Source organism: Cherax quadricarinatus, chromosome 26 (genome assembly GCF_038502225.1).
Source record: "Cherax quadricarinatus isolate ZL_2023a chromosome 26, ASM3850222v1, whole genome shotgun sequence".
NCBI lineage: Eukaryota > Metazoa > Arthropoda > Malacostraca > Decapoda > Parastacidae > Cherax > Cherax quadricarinatus.
In genome coordinates, this window is record NC_091317.1 from 8,505,179 (window position 1) to 8,526,049 (window position 20,871).

Consider the following 20,871-nt stretch of genomic DNA (forward strand, 5'->3'; position numbering starts at 1 on the left):
TGCAGCTGCTGCTGCACCACAGTCAGCTGTTGTTGTTGCTGCACCACCATCAGCTGTATTACTCGAAGATGTGGAGAGAGTGTTGTTGGTGTGGCTTAACGTGAAACAATTACCGAGAAACGATTAACCCCGGAGGGTTAGCCACCCAGGATAACCCAAGAAAGTCAGTGCATCATCGAGGACTGTCTAACATATTTCCATTGGGGGTCCTTAATCTTGTCCCCCAGGATGTGACCCACAACAGTTGACTAACACCCAGGTGAACAGGAAAAAATGCCTGGAACTAGTGCTCATATTGGTGAGGTTAGTAGGGAGGATGTGGAAGAGTTGGTGAAGGAGGACAAAGACGAACTAATCACTGATGAGCTGCTAGAGCATCTTCAACAGTAAGAGGCCACACCTGAGGAAACTGCTTCGGAGGAGGGGAGAGAGAAATTGAAGAAGTTGCCTACTTCAAAGATTAAGGAAATGTGTGCAATGTGGCTTAAAGTGCAAACCTTTTTTGATGAAAATCACCCTCACACAGCTATTGCAAGCCGTGCTGGTGACTATTACACTGACAATGCTGTGAAACACTTTAGGATAAAGGAACGAGAGGTACAGGCCTCTATGGACAGATATGTTGTGCGACAGAAGTCCAGTGACTCTGAAGCTGGTCCTAGTGGCATTAAAAGAACAAGGGAAGTAACCCCAGAAAAAGACTTGCTACCTCAAGTGCTAATGGAAGGGGATTCCCCTTCTAAACACTAACAAGATCAACGGTCTCCCCTCCTCCCATCCCATCAATCATCACCAGATCTTCAATAAAGGTAAGTGTCATGTAACTGTGCATGTCTTCTTCAGTTTGTGTGTATTAAAATTAATATTTCATGTGGTAAATTTTTTTTTTTCAATACTTTGGGGTGTCTTGCACGGATTAATTTGATTTCCATTATTGCTTATGGCGAAAATTAACTTGACTAATGATTATTTCGATTAACGATGAGCTCTCAGGAACGGATTAATATCGCTGGTTGAGGGTCCACTGTATTTGTATTGTGAGGTAATTATTATTATAATAAAAAAATATTGAGGTAAATGTTTTACAAACTCTTACAAATGGACGTGAATGAACTAAAAGTAGACACACATTAATACGCATTTATTTCGCCTGACCAAGTGATCGTCTACTACCTGTTCAGTTTGTGTTCTTACATTGTCTCAACTCTGTATCTCGTTCTCTCTCTCGTTTACTATTTCGTTAACTAGTTGGCTCTCATTGACGATGGCGTCTAAGGTTAGCTGTGATAAAAAGAGAAGTCGTAAGCCTCTTGCTTTAAGTGCCAAGTTAGAGGATGATGGTGTGTCATTCTGATTTTATTCAATAAACACCCTGCCACTCACCTCTCACACATTAATATTAATATTTTAAGGTAAGTAATAAGTGTACTCTGTGTGTATCTTACCTTTTATTGTGCTTTTAATGCCTATTTCTATTGCTAACTTAATATAAGTTAGTGTAAACTTGTTGTCTGGCATTTATTGCATATTTTATGTGTGCTCTGATAATAATACTTGTGGAGCTGTGTGGTAGCCGGGTGGAGGGACAACATTACGTTTTCTCTGCTCAGCCATCAGAGAAAACGTGTATGAATCTGCATTTGGCCCAGCCACTCCCTCACTCCGCTTTTGTTTACAATTTTCGGCATGAATTATTCATTACTTCTACCTTCGTTTATGATGGCATCTAAAGGTAGTTGTTAGAAATGATTAAATTCAGTGAACAAGGCATGTCAGTGTTAATAATATGGCTCTGGGCCACAGTGTAGGTAGCCGGTAGGTGTAGCCCAGGTGGGCTACACCTACCGGCTACCTACACTGACTTCCTACAAATAAATAGTACTCACCTCTCTTCCTATATTAAGACTACACATATTTTAAGGTAAATAATGAGTGTACTGTATGTGTATTTTACCTCTTTGGGATGTTTTAATATCGTATATTAAGTATGAGACGGGGAGCCAGGGCTACCTACACCTGGGCTACCTGCACCTGACTTCCTACAAATAAGTACTACTCACCTCTCTCCCTTCATTAAGATTACAAATACTTTAAGATAAGTAATGAATTTACTGTGAATGTATTTTACTTTGTGTGTTTTTAATGCCTGGTTCTATTACTAACTAATATAATTTAGTGTAAACTTGTTGTCTGGCATTTATATGCATTTATAAATGGAAAAAAATGGCGTTCTGCCTTCCGGCGATGTCTGCTTTCCGGCGACAGCCTGGAACCTAACCCACCGTATAAGTGGGGCCCTACTGTAAATGCATATAAATACTAGTTAATAAGTTTACACTAACATACATTAAGTTAGCAATAGAACTAGGTATTAAAAAGCAAGAAAAAAGTAAAATACACGTATAGTACACTCATTACATACCTTAAAATATTTGTAGTCTTAATCTAGGGCGAGGTGAGTAGTGTTTATTTTAAGTAATCAGGTGTGGTATGTATGGTAGCGAGCCAGGCTACCATACCAGGCCAACCCACCCCACACATAATATTCTATTACATTTAAGTGTCCCAGAGCGATAAAATGCATATACAGTTCACTCATTACCTACCTTAAAATATTTGTAATCTTAATGTAGGGTCATAGGTGAGTAAACGAGATAAAATGAGAGAGAGAGAGAGACAGTACATGAGAGAGAGAGAGAGAGTACATGAGAGAGAGAGTACACGAGAGAGAGAGAGAGAGTACATGAGAGAGAGAGTACACGAGAGAGAGAGAGAGAGAGTACATGAGAGAGAGTGTACATGAGAGAGAGAGAGTGTACATGAGAGAGAGTGTACATGAGAGAGAGAGAGTGTACATGAGAGAGAGAGAGTGTACATGAGAGAGAGTGTACATGAGAGAGAGAGAGTGTACATGAGAGAGAGAGAGTGTACATGAGAGAGAGTGTACATGAGAGAGAGAGAGTGTACATGAGAGAGAGTGTACATGAGAGAGAGAGAGTGTACATGAGAGAGAGAGAGTGTACATGAGAGAGAGAGAGTGTACATGAGAGAGAGTGTACATGAGAGAGAGAGAGTACATGAGAGAGAGAGTACATGAGAGAGAGAGAACATGAGAGAGTACACTCGAAGAGTTATGTAAACAATCCAGGCATGTGTACAAGTTGTCTCTATGTTGATACGGTAGAATAAATAAAGAGAAACAGTCCCATTCTCGTGTAACACCATTTTTAGAAGAAATGACACTGAGTGAAGGCATACGAAAGGAATAATTTTCTACAGTTACGCCCAGTAATACATTTTCTTATGTTGAACTAGAGAAAACGTTATTCTTGCCGTCACTTGTACAAGTTGTCTGGCTACCACATCTCATATTTATTTATTTATTTATTTATTTATTTATTTATTTATTTATTTATTAATTAATTTGAACATGATACAGTGAAGTACAAAGTTAGTACAGTGCAACATGCCAAAGCCCCTTGTATGCAGAGCATTATGAGCAGGCTTAAAATTAACTTAAGATTAAGCAATGATATATTCAGTGGTAAAAACATTATTGTAAACAGATAACAATTTAGCTCAAATGAGTATTACAAAGACAGGTCATATGGTCATTTACTGTGTTGCTGAGCATTCAGTAGAATGGAGTATTCTGTTAGGTAATGTAAGTAAAAAATAAAGTTTGATTGGGTCACAGGTTAGACATTTATGAGATACAATAATGAGAAACTTTTACGAGATACAATTTATGAGATACAGTTATTCAGTATTTATTTAGCTGTGGGTGAGTAAGTGATTTTTGAGAAGACTTAAATTTATAAACAGACAGTGTTTCTTTTATATTCACAGGTAATGAATTCCAGATTTTAGGGCCTTTTATGTGCATTGAGTTTTTGCATAGTGTGAGATGGACTCTAGGAACATCAAAGAGTGATCTGTGCCTTGTGTTATGGTCATGTGTTCTGTTGAGGTTGGTAAGGAGACGTTTGAGGGGAGGGTTTATATCAGAATTAAGTGTTCTATGAATGTAGTAGGTGCAGTAATAAGTATGGATGTTTTGAATGGTGAGTAGGTTTAGAGTTTTGAATATTGGTGGAGTGTGCTGCCTGTAGTGTGAATTTGTTATCATTCTGACTGCAGCCTTTTGTTGGGTAATTAATGGTCTGAGATGGTTTATTGTTGTTGAGCCCCATGCACAAATTCCATAGGTGAGATAGGGGTAAATAAGTGAGAGATATAGGGCCAGGAGGGCTGACTATGGAATATAGTACCGTATCTTCGATAGTATGCCTACGGTTTTGGAAATTTTTTATGAAATTTGTTGTATATGTATTTGAAATTTGAGTCTATTATCAAGGTGGATTCCTAAGAATTTTCCCTCTGTGAGTTTTGTGATAGGTGATTCGTTTATCATTATGTTAAGAGGGACGTCTGTAGCTCTGTTACCAATCTGAATGAAGTAGGTTTTGTCAATGTTTAGAGTAAGTTTGTTAGTACTCATCCAGGTAGATATTTTCTGTAATTCGGTATTTACTGTATTGGCTAGCGTGACTGGGCTCGGGTGAGAGAAGACGTATGTAATGTCATCTGCAAATAGTGTGGGTTTGAGTAATTGCAAAGCATTTGGAAGGTCATTTATGTATAGGAGAAAGAGAAGAGGGCCTAGGACACTTCCCTGTGGGACACCCACTGTAATTGGCTGTGCTGAAGAGTTTGCCCCGTTTGTGTACACATATTGGCTTCTGTTGCTGAGGTAAGACTTTAGGTAGTTGAGGGAGTGCCCTCTTATACCATAGTGCGACAATTTTATATGGAGCAAGTCATGGTCAACTGTATCAAAAGCTTTACGTAAGTCTATGAAGATCCCCAGTGGGACTTCTTTTTTCTCTATTGCAGTGTATATGTGTTCTAGCATGTGTATAATAGCATCATTAGTATTTTTATTAGGCCTGAACCCAAATTGACAAGGGTTGAGTATGTTGTGGGAGATGAGGTAGGAATAGATTCGCTTACGAATTAATTTTTCGAAGATTTTAGAGAGAGGGTGTAAGTTGGATATTGGCCTATAGTTATTCAAGTCTGTTTGGTCTCCTCCTTTATGGATCGGGGTGACCCTTGCTATTTTGAGAGCTGTAGGGAAGGTAGAGGGTTCTATGGATTTGTTAAAGAGTGTTGCAATGATTGGTGATAGTACTTGTGATGCTTTTTTGTATATAAAGGGTGGTAAGGTGTTTAAATCTGTCTTGTTTTTTAGTGTGTTGATAATAAGGAAGACTTCAGCAGGGTTAGTCGGAGCTAGGAACAGTGTGTTCGGGTAGTTGCCAGTGAGGTAGTCATTGGGTGGGGTATCTGAGCTTGGGATTTTATTGGCAAGGTTTTTTCCTATAGTGGAGAAGAAATTATTGAGTCTGTTTGCTGTTTCAGTTGGTCGGAGTTGGGGTTCATCTGGTTTTGTTAATTCAATTTCACTATTTTGTGATAACGTTTTTGTTCCTAGAATTGCTGATAGGGGTTTCCAGGTCTTTTTTATATCACCTCGTAAGTTGGATAATCTGTTCTCATAATACAGTTTTTTATTTATTCTACTGTGGGGTGTATTTATCATCTTTATATGTTATGTATCATGTTCAATAAATAATTTTGAAAAAAATAACATAGGTGGATTAATGAAAATGTGTATATTAACGTAATATGTGACATTTAACCCTTTGAGGGTCGACAGGCCCTCTCCGAAACTCGTTCTCAGGGTCGGCCAAATTTAAAAAAAAAAAATTATTTTCTCTTATGAAAAGATAGAGAATCTTTTCCCGATCATAAAGACACCAAAAGTTTGAAATTTGATAGAAAACTTACGGAATTATGCTCTCGCAAAGTTAACGGTCTCGGCGATGTTTACGCATCGGCGATTTTGCCCACTTTGAGCCCCATTTTCGGCCAATTTCACAGTACTAGTCGACAAAAAACATGAATATTTCGCTAGAACTCCATTTTTTCTATCGAATGGGTGCAAGAAACCACCCATTTATGAAATTCAACTATCCAGTACAGTGGTCAGAATTTAGCAATTTTGCCAATTTCACACAAATTTCAAAAGATGCCAATTTCCGAATAGGGTCCAGAATAAACAAGAAAGACATTCCTGGCACTAAAATGACATTTCCTCTAGTCATTAGTCACGTCTCAAGGCCCCTCTTATATTCTTTTGCTTTCCACTTTGAATTTTTATTCTCACAAAAAATATAAGATTTACTGTTATGCAGACTACTGCATTAGTGTAAAAAATGGTATAAATATTATTGGTGCACTTGTGAAAGAATATTAGACTCACCAGTTGACATGTATTGCACGCTTGGCACGATTTGTTTACTTTTGAAGTTTGGTAAAAATCGAACATTTCTGCTACTTTGAGCTCAATTTCAAGGCACCTTTCATTGTAAAACCAGTCAAAATCATCTCAATTTCTGTAATATGTCTTCCATTCTATAAAATGAGACCAAGAAAACTAGAATACAACAATAAATACCATACGAAAATACACTGCAAAGTCGCTGATTTATTCCAAAAAAATGGTCATAGTTTTTTTTTTTCTCATTATGCACTGTGTGCTGCAGGATTTTTTTTAGACTGTGCACACTGACCACATAGACCCATTCTTTCATATGAAGGCCTACCAGCTTTCTCCCACTAGATTTGAGGCCGCTAGAATTTATGCGTACTAGTACGTCAAAAACCCCTACGCGTAAGACGTACTAGTACGACCAAAACCCTCAAAGGGTTAATGAGACTCAGTGATTATTATTATTATTATTATTATTATTATTATTATTGATATGACGTCACTCATACAAGTCGTCTGGCTACCACTTCTCATATTTATGTTTGTTTATTCCACTGTGGGGTGTATTTATCATCTTTATATGTAAATGTATCATGTTTATTATATAATTTTGAAAAAATATCATAGATGGATTAATGAAAATGTGTATACTATTAACATAATATATGACATTTAATGAGACTCATTGTTTATTATTATCATCATCATCATCATTACTAATATGGCATCTTGAGACATAAGTCACTCTTACTGATTTTAATGTGTACCTGCATGCCAGCACAGTGTGTTAAGTTTATTTATATACAGGTATACATAAGTATAATTATCAGAGTATATATAAAATATGAAATAACTTTTAAAAACACTTGAAATTTTGGAGTTTCCATGAATAATATAGAGACGTAGTGCTTACGGAGCTCACGGAGAATGTAAACAAACCGGGTGGGACGCTGTGACCGTATTAGAAAGTCAGGTGGGGGGAGCTGTATAGAGAGTTTTGGTCATAGTTTGAAATAATCGTATTAGAGGAATGCCGTAAAGCGAAACACCATAAAGCGGGGCCCTACTGTACAGTGGTACCCCGAGTTTCCGCCATAATTTGTTGCAGAAGGCTGTTCGAGTGCCGTTACCGAACGAATTTGTTCCCATAAGGAATAATGTAAATTAGATTAGTTCGTTTCAGACCCCCAAAAATACACTTACAAAAGCACTTACAATAATACACTTACATATTTGTTCGAGTTGGGAGCTGTACGAAACTTGAGGTATCACTGTATAAGATGTATATAGACCTAGATATATATAATATATCTCATGGTGTACAAAACAGTGCTTAATCTCTGCTCTAAAGATTGAAGTATTCTTGACTGGTGTTGTACAGGTGAAATGCAGCCATTGCAACCCACATGTAATTGATATGCCTTAAACCTGACAAAAATAAATGGTAAATAAATGATTATGTAATTTAAAGGAATGTTGTTTCATGTGTAAATGTGTGTTAAATGTAATCATCCTTAGTACAGTACTATTTTTTTTTTACAAGCAAGTCATTGTAAATTGAAACACCAGGAATGCCACTGGATTTTAAGTTGGAATCTATTGAGCTTTATTTATATGTGATGAGTGATACGGCTAATGGTACAATTCACATGGGGTTATTTTCCTAGAATTACTATGACACTAGAAACCATTAACTGACAATATGGAGGATTTTAACCCAAGGCAAGCCATTCATAAAACTAGAAGGCTGGTGCACTATCCACATGCAGTGGATAGCATGCTGGCCTGCTGGTTTTAGGACTACCTTGCCATGGGTTTGAATTCTCCATTCAGCCAGTTGTTTACAGTCATGTCGTTATAATTGTAGGAGTCATAATCCAGATTAAATCTTCAGCATATTTTGTTTCAGGTATTTTAGAGAATATATCTCTGTAATATATCACTCTATTCTAGTTAATATTGATGTTATAAATAATGATCAGAACAAAAACAGATTTTGTTGTGGGAATGCTATTGAATTGGAAAATCGTTGGATAATCAAATCTGTTTGTGGGTTATCAAAGTGAAGGTGTTGAATACCTGAAATAAGTAAATAAAGAAGCCTGCATTTTTCTAAGAATGACTGATCTTCCTCTGTGTTCATGTTGAGTTTCACATGTAACAAGTTGTTTTCCTTTCAGATTGCTCTTAAACACGATCGCAAGAACTACAATGCTCTGTTGTTATTTGGTCGTGCATGTCAAGAGCTGGGCAAATTAGAAGATTCTAAGAAAGCACTCATGGTAACTCTTTGAGCTCAGTTTCAGATTTTGCTTGTAGTGCATTTTTGTGTTAGAAATAATCAATTAAAAATTGATTCACTTTCATCTCTCACAAAGAAAACAGTGAAATATAGTTATGAACATTGGTTATATGTCAATTTTTTATATTGCAATAAAGTTAACAATTCAACCCACCCTAACTTTGTTAAAATTCATGTAATGTAAAATAACTTAATTTTCTGAACCATTCTAAAATTTGCATAACTTTTGGACTGATATATTACACTGTTTACCATGGGGTAGTGATCAAATTTTTCTTTGGTCTGCATTTAAATAAGCTGTGATGATTGATTAGAAAAATGGCTATAATGTATTACATATCCTCTTATGCATATAAAAATAGTATACTCTACAGGCATATAAAGAGGGGATTGAATATTCATAAACATTAGTTGACAGGCAAATCTTGAAACTAAGACTTGCATTCAGTATACACCACACATATACTGTATGCAAATGTGCATGTGTGTGTATACATTTGTCTGAGTTTTCCTTACAATTTCTGTACAAGTCTTACAGTTACTATAATGTTTCCTTACAAATTCCATGGAGAAGTTGGCTGGAATCCTTTCTCCATAAGCACTGCATATAGTAGGACCTCACTAAAATACCAGGGGCAAGGGGCTAGTAACCCCCTTTATCTATATCAGTTGGAAAAAAAAAAAAAGACTAATAAAGAAATTTTAAAGTTGGGCTGTTTAACCCTTTCAGGGTCGACAGGCCCTCTCCCAGACTTGTTCTCAGGGTCGACAGGCCCTCTCCCAGACTTGTTCTTAGGGTCGACAGGCCCTCTCCCAGACTTGTTCTCAGGGTCGACAGGCCCTCTCCCAGACTTGGTCTCAGGGTCAACAGGCCCTCTCCCAGACTTTCTCTCAGGGTCGCCAAATTAAAAAAAAAAAAAAAAAAAAAAATTTCTTATGAGAAGATAGAGAATCTTTTCCCGATCATAATGACACCAAAAGTATGAAATTTCATGGAAAACTTAGGGAATTATGCTCTCGCAAAGTTAGCGGTCTCGACAATGTTTACGCATCAGCGATTTTGCCCACTTTGAGCCCAATTTTCGGCCAATTCCAGTGTACTAGTCGACAAAAATCATAACTAATTTGCTAGAACTCCATTTTTTCTATTGAATGAGTACAAGAAACCACCCATTTATGGATTTCAACTATCCAATAAAGTGGTCAGAATTTAGCAATTTTGCCAATTTCACACAAATTTCAAAAGATGCCAATTTCCAAATAGGGTCCAGAATATACAAGAAAGACATTCCTGGCACTAAAATCACATTTCCTCTGTTCATTAGTCACATCCCCAGGCCCCTCTTACATTTCTTTTGCTTTCCACTTTGAATTTTTATTATCACAAAAAATAGAAGATTTACTGTTATGCAGACTACTGTATTAGTGTAGAAATGGTATAAATAATATCAGCGCACTTGTGAAAGAATATTAGATTTACCAGTTGACGTGTATTGGACACGTGGCATGATTTGTTTACTTTTGAACTTCGGCAAAAATCGAACATTTCTGCTACTTTGAGCGCAATTTCAAGGTACTTTTCATTGTGAAACCAATCAAAATCGTCTCAATTTCTGTAATATGTCTTCCATTCTATAAAATAAGACCAGGAAAACTAGAATACAACCATAAATACCATACGAAAATACAGTGCAAAGTTGTTGTTTTAAACCAAAAATACAGTCAGTTTTTTTTTTCTCATTACGCACTGTGTGCTGCAAGATTTTTTTTATACTGCGCTCAATGACCACATAGACCCATTCTGTTATATATAGGCCTACCAGCTTTCTCTTGCTAGATTTAAGGGCGCTAGAATTTATGCGTACTAGTACGTCAAAAACCCTGGCGCGTAAGCCGTACTAGTACGTCGGAAACTCTGAAAGGGTTAAATGTGCAGGGCTTGAATATATATGATAGGAAAGATATGACAATGTTATGAATAAAAAAGAAGCTGGATATCCTTTCCCTAAGTGAAATGACTAGAAAGGGTGCAAGAATTTCATTGAAAGGATTAAATAGTATGTATCCAAAAGAATTTAGAGCTGAAGGAGTGCAAGGTAGTACTCCTCTATTCTTGTACTCTGATTTCACTCATCACATGTCTCACTTATCATATTGTAATATGTATGCATGTCTGGTTGTAGTTGAAGAAACACACATCACTAACAATTTTTGTTTTAGACAGTATTTTACCTGTACAGGTGGCTTTTAGAAGTCTGATCAGATGTGATGAATAAGACATTTAATTGAGTTGTATTATGTTACTCATAGTATATTGATAGTTAATATGCAATAATAATACCGGTAATAATAATAATAATGATAAGTGATTAATAATAATTTTGCAAATAAAGTTAATGACTTATAGGCTGAATCCTTTTGTAAGGCTCCCTACAAATACTGTATAATCTATTGAGCATATGTATTTGCATTTCACTGAATGTAAAATTACTGACAAAATAAGATATTAGCTACTTAACTGAATAGGCTATTGTGCCATAGTACAGTATATCTTATTCAATATTCTTTAATACAGTAGTGAATACAAAAAAAAATTATTTTGAATAAATCTTTTTTTTTTTTTTTTTTTTTTTTTTTTTTTTTTTTTTTTTTTTTTTTTTTTTAGATGGCTACTCAAGTTGATCCCGAGAGTCCTGTAGCTTGGCAGGGTCTTGCAGTGCTGTGTGAAAAACAGCCAAGTATCACTACCAGAGAGGAGAGTATTACTATATATACAAGAATTATTGACATCATTAAAAAGTGAGTTCAGTTACCATTTTATGTACATGTATACCTTCCTCCATAAGCCATGCATGTTGTAAGAGGCAACTAAAATGCCAGGAGCAAGGGATAGTGACTCCTTTTCCTGTATAAATTACTAATGTTAAAAAAAAAAAAAACTTGTTTTTCTTTTTAGGTCACTGCCTTGGTGGGATATGGCAGGGTGACCCAAAAAAGGAAAACTTTCACCATCATTCACACAATATCAGTATCTTTGAAGAGGCACTTATATATGACAGTTTAGATGTAACTTCAAACAGCCAATATCCCAAACTCCTCCTTCAAAATGCAGGCATTGTACCCTCCACCTCCAGGATTCAAGTCTGGCTAACTGGTTTTCCTGAATCCCTTCACAAAATATTAATCCAACAGCTCATCAGGTCCCAAAAACCTTTCAAAATCTCTTAATTGTTTTATAGGATGGTAGGATTGCTGGTGTCTTTTTCTGTCTCATAAACATGCAAGATTTCAGGTATGTCTTGCTACTTCTACTTACACTTAGGTCACACTACACATGCATGTACAAGCATATATATATACACATCCCTTTGGGTTTTCTTCTATTTTCTTACTAGTTCATGTATATTTCCTCTTATCTCCATGGGAAAGTGGAACAGAATTCTTCCTCCTTAAACCATGCATGTCATAAGAAGCAACTAAACTGCTGGGATCAGGGGGCCCTTCTCCTGTATACACTACTAAAGTTAAAATGAGAAACTTTCATTTTTGTTTTTTTGAGCCACCCTGCCTTGGTGAGATATGGCTGGTTTGTTGAAAGAACGAAGATATATATAATATATAATTTGTCACTGTACTGTACTGTATTTTTTTGTCACAATTTTATTTGCAAAATACAATGCTAATATTCACTTATGGTAACTCCACCCAGGTACTTGCACATCATATTAGGTTTTTGATGGAAAAGCTTCGTATTTAACATTAAGTAAAAAATGGATATAAAATATTTTGTAAGACAAATAGCCAGCTAATGCAGTGGCAAGTGTGAACAGGTCTCTGCATTACTAAACTTCCAGTGGCAGTTTTTTCAAGCCTAGGAAATGAACAAGTCATTACAAGGCAATTTGAGGGTCCAAGCTGTAGTTCTACGCCTTGTCCACAGGGTCCAAGCCGTATTTCTACGTCGTGAGCTCAGCTCACTCAGATAAGCTGTGAGTGGTAAATTTGGGCCTAGATATGAGATAATATATGTGATAAATGTGCACCACATAAAACAAATCCTGCAGCACGCAGTGCATGAGAAAAAAAAATTGCAACTGGATTTTTGGATTAAAACAGTGAATTTGCGGTGTATTTTTGTATGATTTTTATGGTTGTGTTCATGGCTTTTTGGTTTCATTTGATGGAATGGAAGATATATTACAGAAATAAAAATGACTTTGATTGTTTTTTTAGTACTGAAAATAGCTTGAAATTGAGCTCAGAGTACCGGAAATTTATTATTTTTGCTGATGTTCAAGAGTAAACAAATGATGTCACACTTCCAATACATGTCAGTTTGTGGTCTAATATATGTTCACAAATGCGCTGATGTTATTTATGCAGTTATTACAATATTGCATAACAGTAAATCATCTTTTTTGGTGTGAATAAAAATTCTTTATGTGAATAAAAAATCAAAACGGAATTTATCTGTACAGCCTGGAAACATAACTAATAAACAGAGGAAATATTATTTTAGTGCCAGGAATGCCTAGTAAGTAAGTAAGTAAGTTTATTCAGGTATACACAAATACAGTTACATAGAATTATCATACATAGCCTGCACTATTTATTCTGGACCCTATTTTGAAACTGGAATATTTTGAACTTTATGTGAAATTGGCCAAATTACCAATTTCCACTCACTTCATTGGGTAGTTGAAATAGTTAATTGGGCAGTTTCTTGTGCTCGATCAATAAAATAGAAGCAATACTAGCAAAATAGCTAAGAATTTGGTCTACTGGAATAATGTAATTGACCTAAAATAGGAGTCAAAGATGGCAAAATCGCCGATGCGTAAATATCACTGATGCAGTAAAACTTGTGATGTAATTTCATCAGCTTTTCATCAAATTTTGTTCTTTTTGTTTTATTACCTTCAGAAAAAGATTCTCTAACATTTTATTAGCAAAAATAACAAAAATTGTTTTTTGAAAATTCTTGGACTCTGTGAACAAGGTGATGAACTATGGGTTAGACCTCTCAAAGGTGCCATAAAGGTGGTTGGAGGGAGTCTCTTGATCCAAGGAAGTGGACTTATCCCCCCTTCCTTGAATCAGATCTGATTGGCTCTCATTCCCCAGGCACTGTGGGGGCGTTGACCCCCGGAACTCTCTCCAGTTAAACTCCAGGTAAACTGTATGAACTCTCTAGGCTGAGATTAAGGGTTCCTCCTGATTAAAATAAAAAATAAAATATAGAATACAATACAGTGGACCCCCGCATAACGATCACCTCCGAATGCGACCAATTATGTAAGTGTATTTATGTAAGTGCGTTTGTACGTGTATGTTTGGGGGTCTGAAGTGGACTAATCCACTTCACAATATTCCTTATGGGAACAAATTCGGTCAGTACTGGCACCGGAACATACTTCTGGAGTGAAAAAATATCGTTAACCGGGGGTCCACTGTACTGTGATCAGACAAAAGTCTTTTAATTCTGTTATGTGACGTTTTTTTCCCCTAGGAGGCATTTTGACTTATACTAACTTAGCCTAATTTTATTTCTGAGACATAAATGAGGTTCCCTAGCAGTAACAGCAATTTGTTATTCTCTTAGATTAACAAAAAGGGTCATAGATTGGAATGATTACATGTGACCTCAGTAAAAAGAATAATTCAAGTAAAAATGTAATTCTTTCAACACACAGGCCGTATCCCACCGAGGCGGGGTGGCCCAAAAGGAAAAATGAAAGTTTCTCCTTTTACACTTAGTAATATATATACAGGAGAAGGGGTTACTAGCCCCTTGCTCCCAAAAATGTATTTCAAAGTTTGAATAAAATGTTTGAGCATATGGAATTTCGAGGGTGTGAAAATGTGTCCTGTGCTTGTAGAATGTTGGAGAAGAGCATCATTTTAATGGATCATGAGATTAGTTAAGTAGCAACAGATTACTGAATGTTTAGACTGTTAAGATGCAGCCTATTGTCAGCTATGAATTTTCATCTGAGATGTTTTACTCAGCCATATGACCCTGGTGTGGAAGCTAACAGTTATAAGGTAAACTTTAATTTCTCATCCAGAGGCACACCTCAATCATATAACTTTTCAGGTGAATGCGAATTTTGTGAATCTAAGATTGGCTTTTTGGAAATCCCAATAAAGAATCTTTTATGACCACCTTATTCGACATATATCGGGCCCTCTTAAAGTATGCATAACCACCATAGAAGTTACTCTTAATAAAGCATGTAAAAATTATATGTAAAGAACAAAAAGGGCCAATACTATGACTGGAACAATACAGAGATAGCCCGCACATAGGGAAGAGGAGCTTACAACGATGTTTTGGTCTGCCTTGGCCCATTTACAAAGTCACACTTGTGTGTGACTTTGTAAATAGTCAAAGTCAGGCCAAAACTTCATAAGCTCCTCTTGCCTTTGTACAAATTATATGTATAAAAATAACATGTAGTTGTGCTTAATATGGCATAGAATTAAGCACAACTGTTTCAGTTAGTGTATCAGCTTTTCTTTCACAGGAATTTATATAAATTTACATTTACAGTGATGAAGAGAAAATTGATAATGCATTCCGAAAATTAGCAACACTGCAGTTAGAAAAAGAGGGGTACGTCAGTGCTGCAGCCACCCTCCGAATGCTTGCCCACAGAGTAACTGATAAAAACAAGATCAGGGATGCGTGGCAGAGCATTGCACAGATTCTCTCAGGAGTTAAGGACTTGCCTGAGGAACATGCTCCAAAGGTACATAATTGTTTTGCATATCTCTTAAATATCTCTTTGCATACAGTACATAATAACATTTTGATTTGTCCTGGACCTTTGTCACACCACAACTTGAAAATGTTATGACTTGGCAGGTCAACGATGCATTGTCATAAAGTTTCTCTCTTGAGTGTGAATATTCAGTGGATTGTTTTAACCATGGTGTTGTAGCCTTTTATTCTTTACAGAGATTCTCTGATATTTTCTTTCCACAGCCATCCTGGCTGTACCCTTTAATACTTAATCTCTAAAATAACTTTATCTCTATAATACCAGGTCTACCTCAGATTCTTTAACTTTTCACTCTTCACTCATTATAAATAAATCTTAGTTTCTTCTAGGAATTGACTGTCTGCATTCCTCAAAGCAGTGAATCAGACACAGAAATAAAGTATGGCATCTCTTTTATCTAACAGTATTTTGCCTGCTGTAAGACTTTGTCAAATACAGTGTATAAAATCACACAAAAATTGCCTTATTGGCAAAAAAAAAAAAGTCGCTGAATATAAGGCTCATTCTTTTTGTATTTTTGATTCACTGTTCACATCCTTTTTTAAGAATAGGTTTCATGTACTGTATAATATGAAGTATAAAAATTAGTCTTTATCTAATATGACTCGCATGTGTTTGTTTATATGACATACTTGTATTCTTAAGCTTAGTCTGTGTTGCTTAGTTTTTTCTGCTTGTGTATACTTCAGAAGGCAGGTTTAAGGCAAAGATTTTTGATGCATTTCTGTGGGCTTCTTCAGCCCCTTTTCTTCCCCTTCTTCCCTTAGATGGTATATATATATATATATGTATATATATGTATATATATATATGTATATATATGTATATATATATATATATATATATATGTATATATATGTATATATATGTATATATATGTATATATATGTATATATATGTATATATATGTATATATATGTATATATATGTATATATATGTATATATATGTATATATATGTATATATATGTATATATATGTATATATATGTATATATATGTATATATATATATATATATATATATATATATATATATATATACATACATACATACATACATACATACATACATACATACATACATACATACATACATACATACATACATACATACAGTGGTCCCTCGCTTTTCGTAGTTCTCGGCAATCGTAAATTTCGCCAATCATGGGTATTTTCGTATAAACATGGACTCGCTTTTCATAGGTTGACTTGCGAATAGTAGTTCGTCCGGGACGCGTATGCACGGTGCGAGCCGGGGAGGCCTCCCTACCCAGCCAGTCTGGCATTGTTTACCAGTGAGTGAAGGTCCCCTCAAGTGCTCCTACAAAATATTTCATAATATTCCACTCATTTTAGTGCTTGCAAGTACTAAATAAGCTACCATGGCTCCAAAGAAAGCTCCTAGTGCCAAGCCTGTGGTAAAGAAGGTGAGAAATATGTACAGTGACAAAGTCTTGGGCCATTTTAGGGAAGTGTTAAAGAACATAAGAACATATGAAAGGAGGAACACTGCAGGAGGCCTGTTGGCCCATACTAGGCAGGTCCTTTACAATTCATCCCACTAACAAACATTTGACCAACCCAATTTTCAATGCCACCCAAGAAACAAGCTCCGATGTGCAAGTCCCTCTCAAATCCAACCACTCCCACTCATGTACTTATCCAACCTAAATTTGAAACTACCCAAAGTCCTAGCCTCAATAACCCAACTAGGTAGACTGTTCCACTCATCAACTACCCTATTTCCAAACCAATACTTTCCTATGTCCTTTCTAAATCTAAACTTATCTAATTTAAATCCATTACTGCGGGTTCTCTCTTGGAGAGATATCCTCAAGACCTTGTTAATATCCCCTTTATTAATACCTATCTTCCACTTATACACTTCTATCAGGTCTCCCCTCATTCTTCGTCTAACAAGTGAATGTAACTTAAGAGTCTTCAATCTTTCTTCATAAGGAAGATTTCTAGTGCTATGTATTAATTTAGTCATCCTACGCTGAATGTTTTCTAACGAATTTATGTCCATTCTGTAATATGGAGACCAGAATTGAGCTGCATAATCTAGGTGAGGCCTTACTAATGATGTATAAAGCTGCAGTATGACCTCTGGACTTCTGTTGCTTACACTTCTTGATATAAATCCCAGTAAACTATTTGCCTTATTACGTACGCTTAGGCATTGCTGTCTTGGTTTAAGGTTGCTGCTTACCATAACCCCCAAGTCCTTTTTGCAATCTGTATGGCTAAGTTCTACATTATTTAACTTATAAGTGCTAGGGTTATGGACACTCCCGAGCTTCAGAACCTTGCATTTATCTACATTGAACTGCATCTGCCACTTTTCTGACCAAGAGTAAAGTTTGTCTAAATCCTCCTGAAGTTCCCTAACATCTACGTTTAAATCAATTATCCTACCTATCTTCGTGTCATCGGTGAATTTGCTCATATCACTAGTAATTCCTTCATCAAGATCATTGATATATATTATAAACAACAACGGGCCCAAGACTGATCCCTGTGGAACGCCACTTGTTACTGATCCCCACTCGGATTTAACCCCATTTATGGACACTCTCTGCTTCCTGTCTGTGAGCCATGACTCGATCCACGAGAGCACCCTTCCCCCAATGCCATGAGCTGCTACTTTCTTCAACAGTCTTTGGTGCGGAACTCTATCAAATGCCTTACTAAAATCTAAGTAAATAATATCAAATTCTTTATCATGGTCAAGAGACGCCAGAAACAGAGCTCTGTCCACAGTTACTTTGCGAGACAGGACTAGAGTGACTCTCAAGGTGGTCCTAGTGGCATTAAGAAACAGAGAAAAGAAGCAACCCCAGAGAAGCAATTGGTACCTGAGGTGTTGCTGGAAGGGGATTCCCCTTCCAAACTGTAAACAATCCAATCTCTCCTCCTCCTCCAGTCTCCCATACACTAAGAAGAATCTCCAATAAAGGTAAGTGTTATGCTGTTAATGTTTCATTCATCATTTCCCATTGTATTGTTTATGTACTACATGTATATTTCATGTAAAAAATTTTTTTGTTTTAATACTTCTGGGTGTCAGGAACGGATTAATTGTATTTACATTATTTCTTATGGGGAAAATTGATTCGCAAATCGTAAATTTCGTTTATAGTAGCTCCTCCAGGAACGGATTAATTACGAAAAACGAGGGACCACTGTATATATTTTTGTCTTTGGTCTTTCTTCCCCATCTCTCACTGTCATAACTATACCTTTGGATTAAGTTCCAGTAATCTTTATCTGACCATCCTCCAGGTTATCCTGCAGCCCTCCTTCATTCACTGCACTATTGTATAAAGGTATAATAATTATGAGTACAGTATACAGCATTTACAGATTTTTCAAATTTTGGAGAAGAGAGAAGTGAAGAGGAGAGAGAGAGAGATTTTGGGAAATGTTGAGTGTATGCATGGAGAGTTTTGAACCAAGTGTGAGAATACTTGTGGTTGGGGATTTCAATGCTAAAGTGGGTAAAAATGTTGTGGAGGGAGTAGTAGGTAAATTTGGGGGTGCCAGGGGTAAATGTAAATAGGGAGCCTTTGATTGAGCTATGTGTAGAAAGAGATTTGGTAATAAGTAATACATATTTTATGAAAAAGAGGATAAATAAATATACAAGGTATGATGTAGCACGTAATGAAAGTAGTTTGTTAGATTATGTATTGGTGGATAAAAGGTTAATGGGTAGGCTCCAGGATGTACATGTTTATAGAGGGGCAACTGATATATCGGATGATTATTTAGTTACAGCTACAGTTGGAGTAAGAGGTAGATGGGACAAGAGGAAGGTGGCAACAACAAGTAGGAGGGAAGTGAAAGTGTATAAACTAAGGGAGAAGGAAGTTCGGGTGAGATATAAGTGACTATTGGCAGAAAGGTGGGCTAGTGCAAAGGTGAGTAGTGGGGGGGTTGAAGAGGGTTGGACGAGTTTTAAAAATGCAGTATTAGAATGTGGGGCAGAAGTTCGTGGTTGTAGGAGGGTGGGGGCAGGAGGAAAGAGGAGTGATTGGTGGAATGAAGTAAAGGGTGTGATAAAAGAGAAAAAGTTAGCTTATGAGAGTTTTTTACAAAGCAGAAGTGTTATAAGAAGAGCAGAGTATATGGAGAGTAAAAGAAAGGTGAAGAGAGTGGTGAGAGAGTGCAAAAGGAGAGCAGATGATAGAGTGGGAGAGGCACTGTCAAGAAATTTTAATGAAAATAAGAAAAAATTTTGAAGTAAGTTAAAAAAGTTAAGAAAGCCTAGGGAACGTATGGATTTGTCAGTTAAAAACAGAGTAGGGGAGTTAGTAGATGGGGAGAGGGAGGTATTAGGTAGATGGTGAGAATATTTTGAGGAACCTGTAAATGTTGAAGAAAGGGAGGCGGTAATTTCATGCACTGGCCAGGGAGGTATACCATCTTTTAGGAGTGAAGAAGAGCAGAATGTAAGTGTGGGGGAGGTACATGAGGCATTACGGAGATTGAAAGGGGGGTAAAGCAGCTGGAACTGATGGAATCATGACAGAAATGTTAAAAGCAGGGGGGGATCTAGTGTTGGAGTGGTTGGTACTTTTGTTTAATAAATGTATGAAAGAGGGGAAGGTACCTAGGGATTGGCGGAGAGCATGTATAGCCCCTTTATATAAAGGGAAGGAGGACAAAAGAGATTGTAAAAATTATAGAGGAATAAGTTTATTGAGTATGCCAGGAAAAGTGTACAGTAGGGTTATTATTGAAAGAATTAGAGGCAAGACAGAATGTAGGATTGCGGATGAGTAAGGAGGTTTCAGAGTGGGTAGGGGATGTGTAGATCAAGTGTTTACATTGAAGCATATATTATTTATTATTTTTTATTATCACACTGGCCGATTCCCACCAAGGCAGGGTGGCCCGAAAAAGAAAAACTTTCACCATCATTCACTCCATCACTGTCTTGCCAGAAGGGTGCTTTACACTACAGTTTTTAAACTGCAACATTAACACCCCTCCTTCAGAGTGCAGGCACTGTACTTCCCATGTCCAGGACTCAAGTCCGGCCTGCCGGTTTCCCTGAACCCCTTCATAAATGTTACTTTGCTCACACTCCAACAGCACGTCAAGTATTAAAAACCATTCGTCTCCATTCACTCCTATCAAACACGCTCACGGACGCCTGCTTGAAGTCCAAGCCCCTCGCACACAAAACCTCCTTTACCCCCTCCCTCCAACCTTTCCTAGGCCGACCCCTACCCCGCCTTCCTTCCACTACAGACTGATACACTCTTGAAGTCATTCTGTTTCGCTCCATTCTCTCTACATGTCCGAACCACCTCAACAACCCTTCCTCAGCCTTCTGGACAACAGTTTTGGTTATCCCGCACCTCCTCCTAACTTCCAAACTACGAATTCTCTGCATTATATTCACACCACACATTGCCCTCATACATGACATCTCCACT

General features: G+C 36.8%; 1 protein-coding gene across 1 annotated transcript in view; it reads left to right on the forward strand.

Annotated features, from left to right (window-relative positions):
- The window catches only part of LOC128691606 (superkiller complex protein 3), a 288,629-nt gene that overhangs the window by 34,456 nt on the left and 233,302 nt on the right, over positions 1-20,871 (forward strand). The window contains exons 3-5 of the mRNA XM_070088954.1: positions 8,518-8,619; positions 11,305-11,438; positions 15,193-15,391. Of these exons, the coding sequence (XP_069945055.1) occupies positions 8,518-8,619; positions 11,305-11,438; positions 15,193-15,391 (435 nt within the window). The remainder of the gene's footprint in view (positions 1-8,517; positions 8,620-11,304; positions 11,439-15,192; positions 15,392-20,871) is intronic.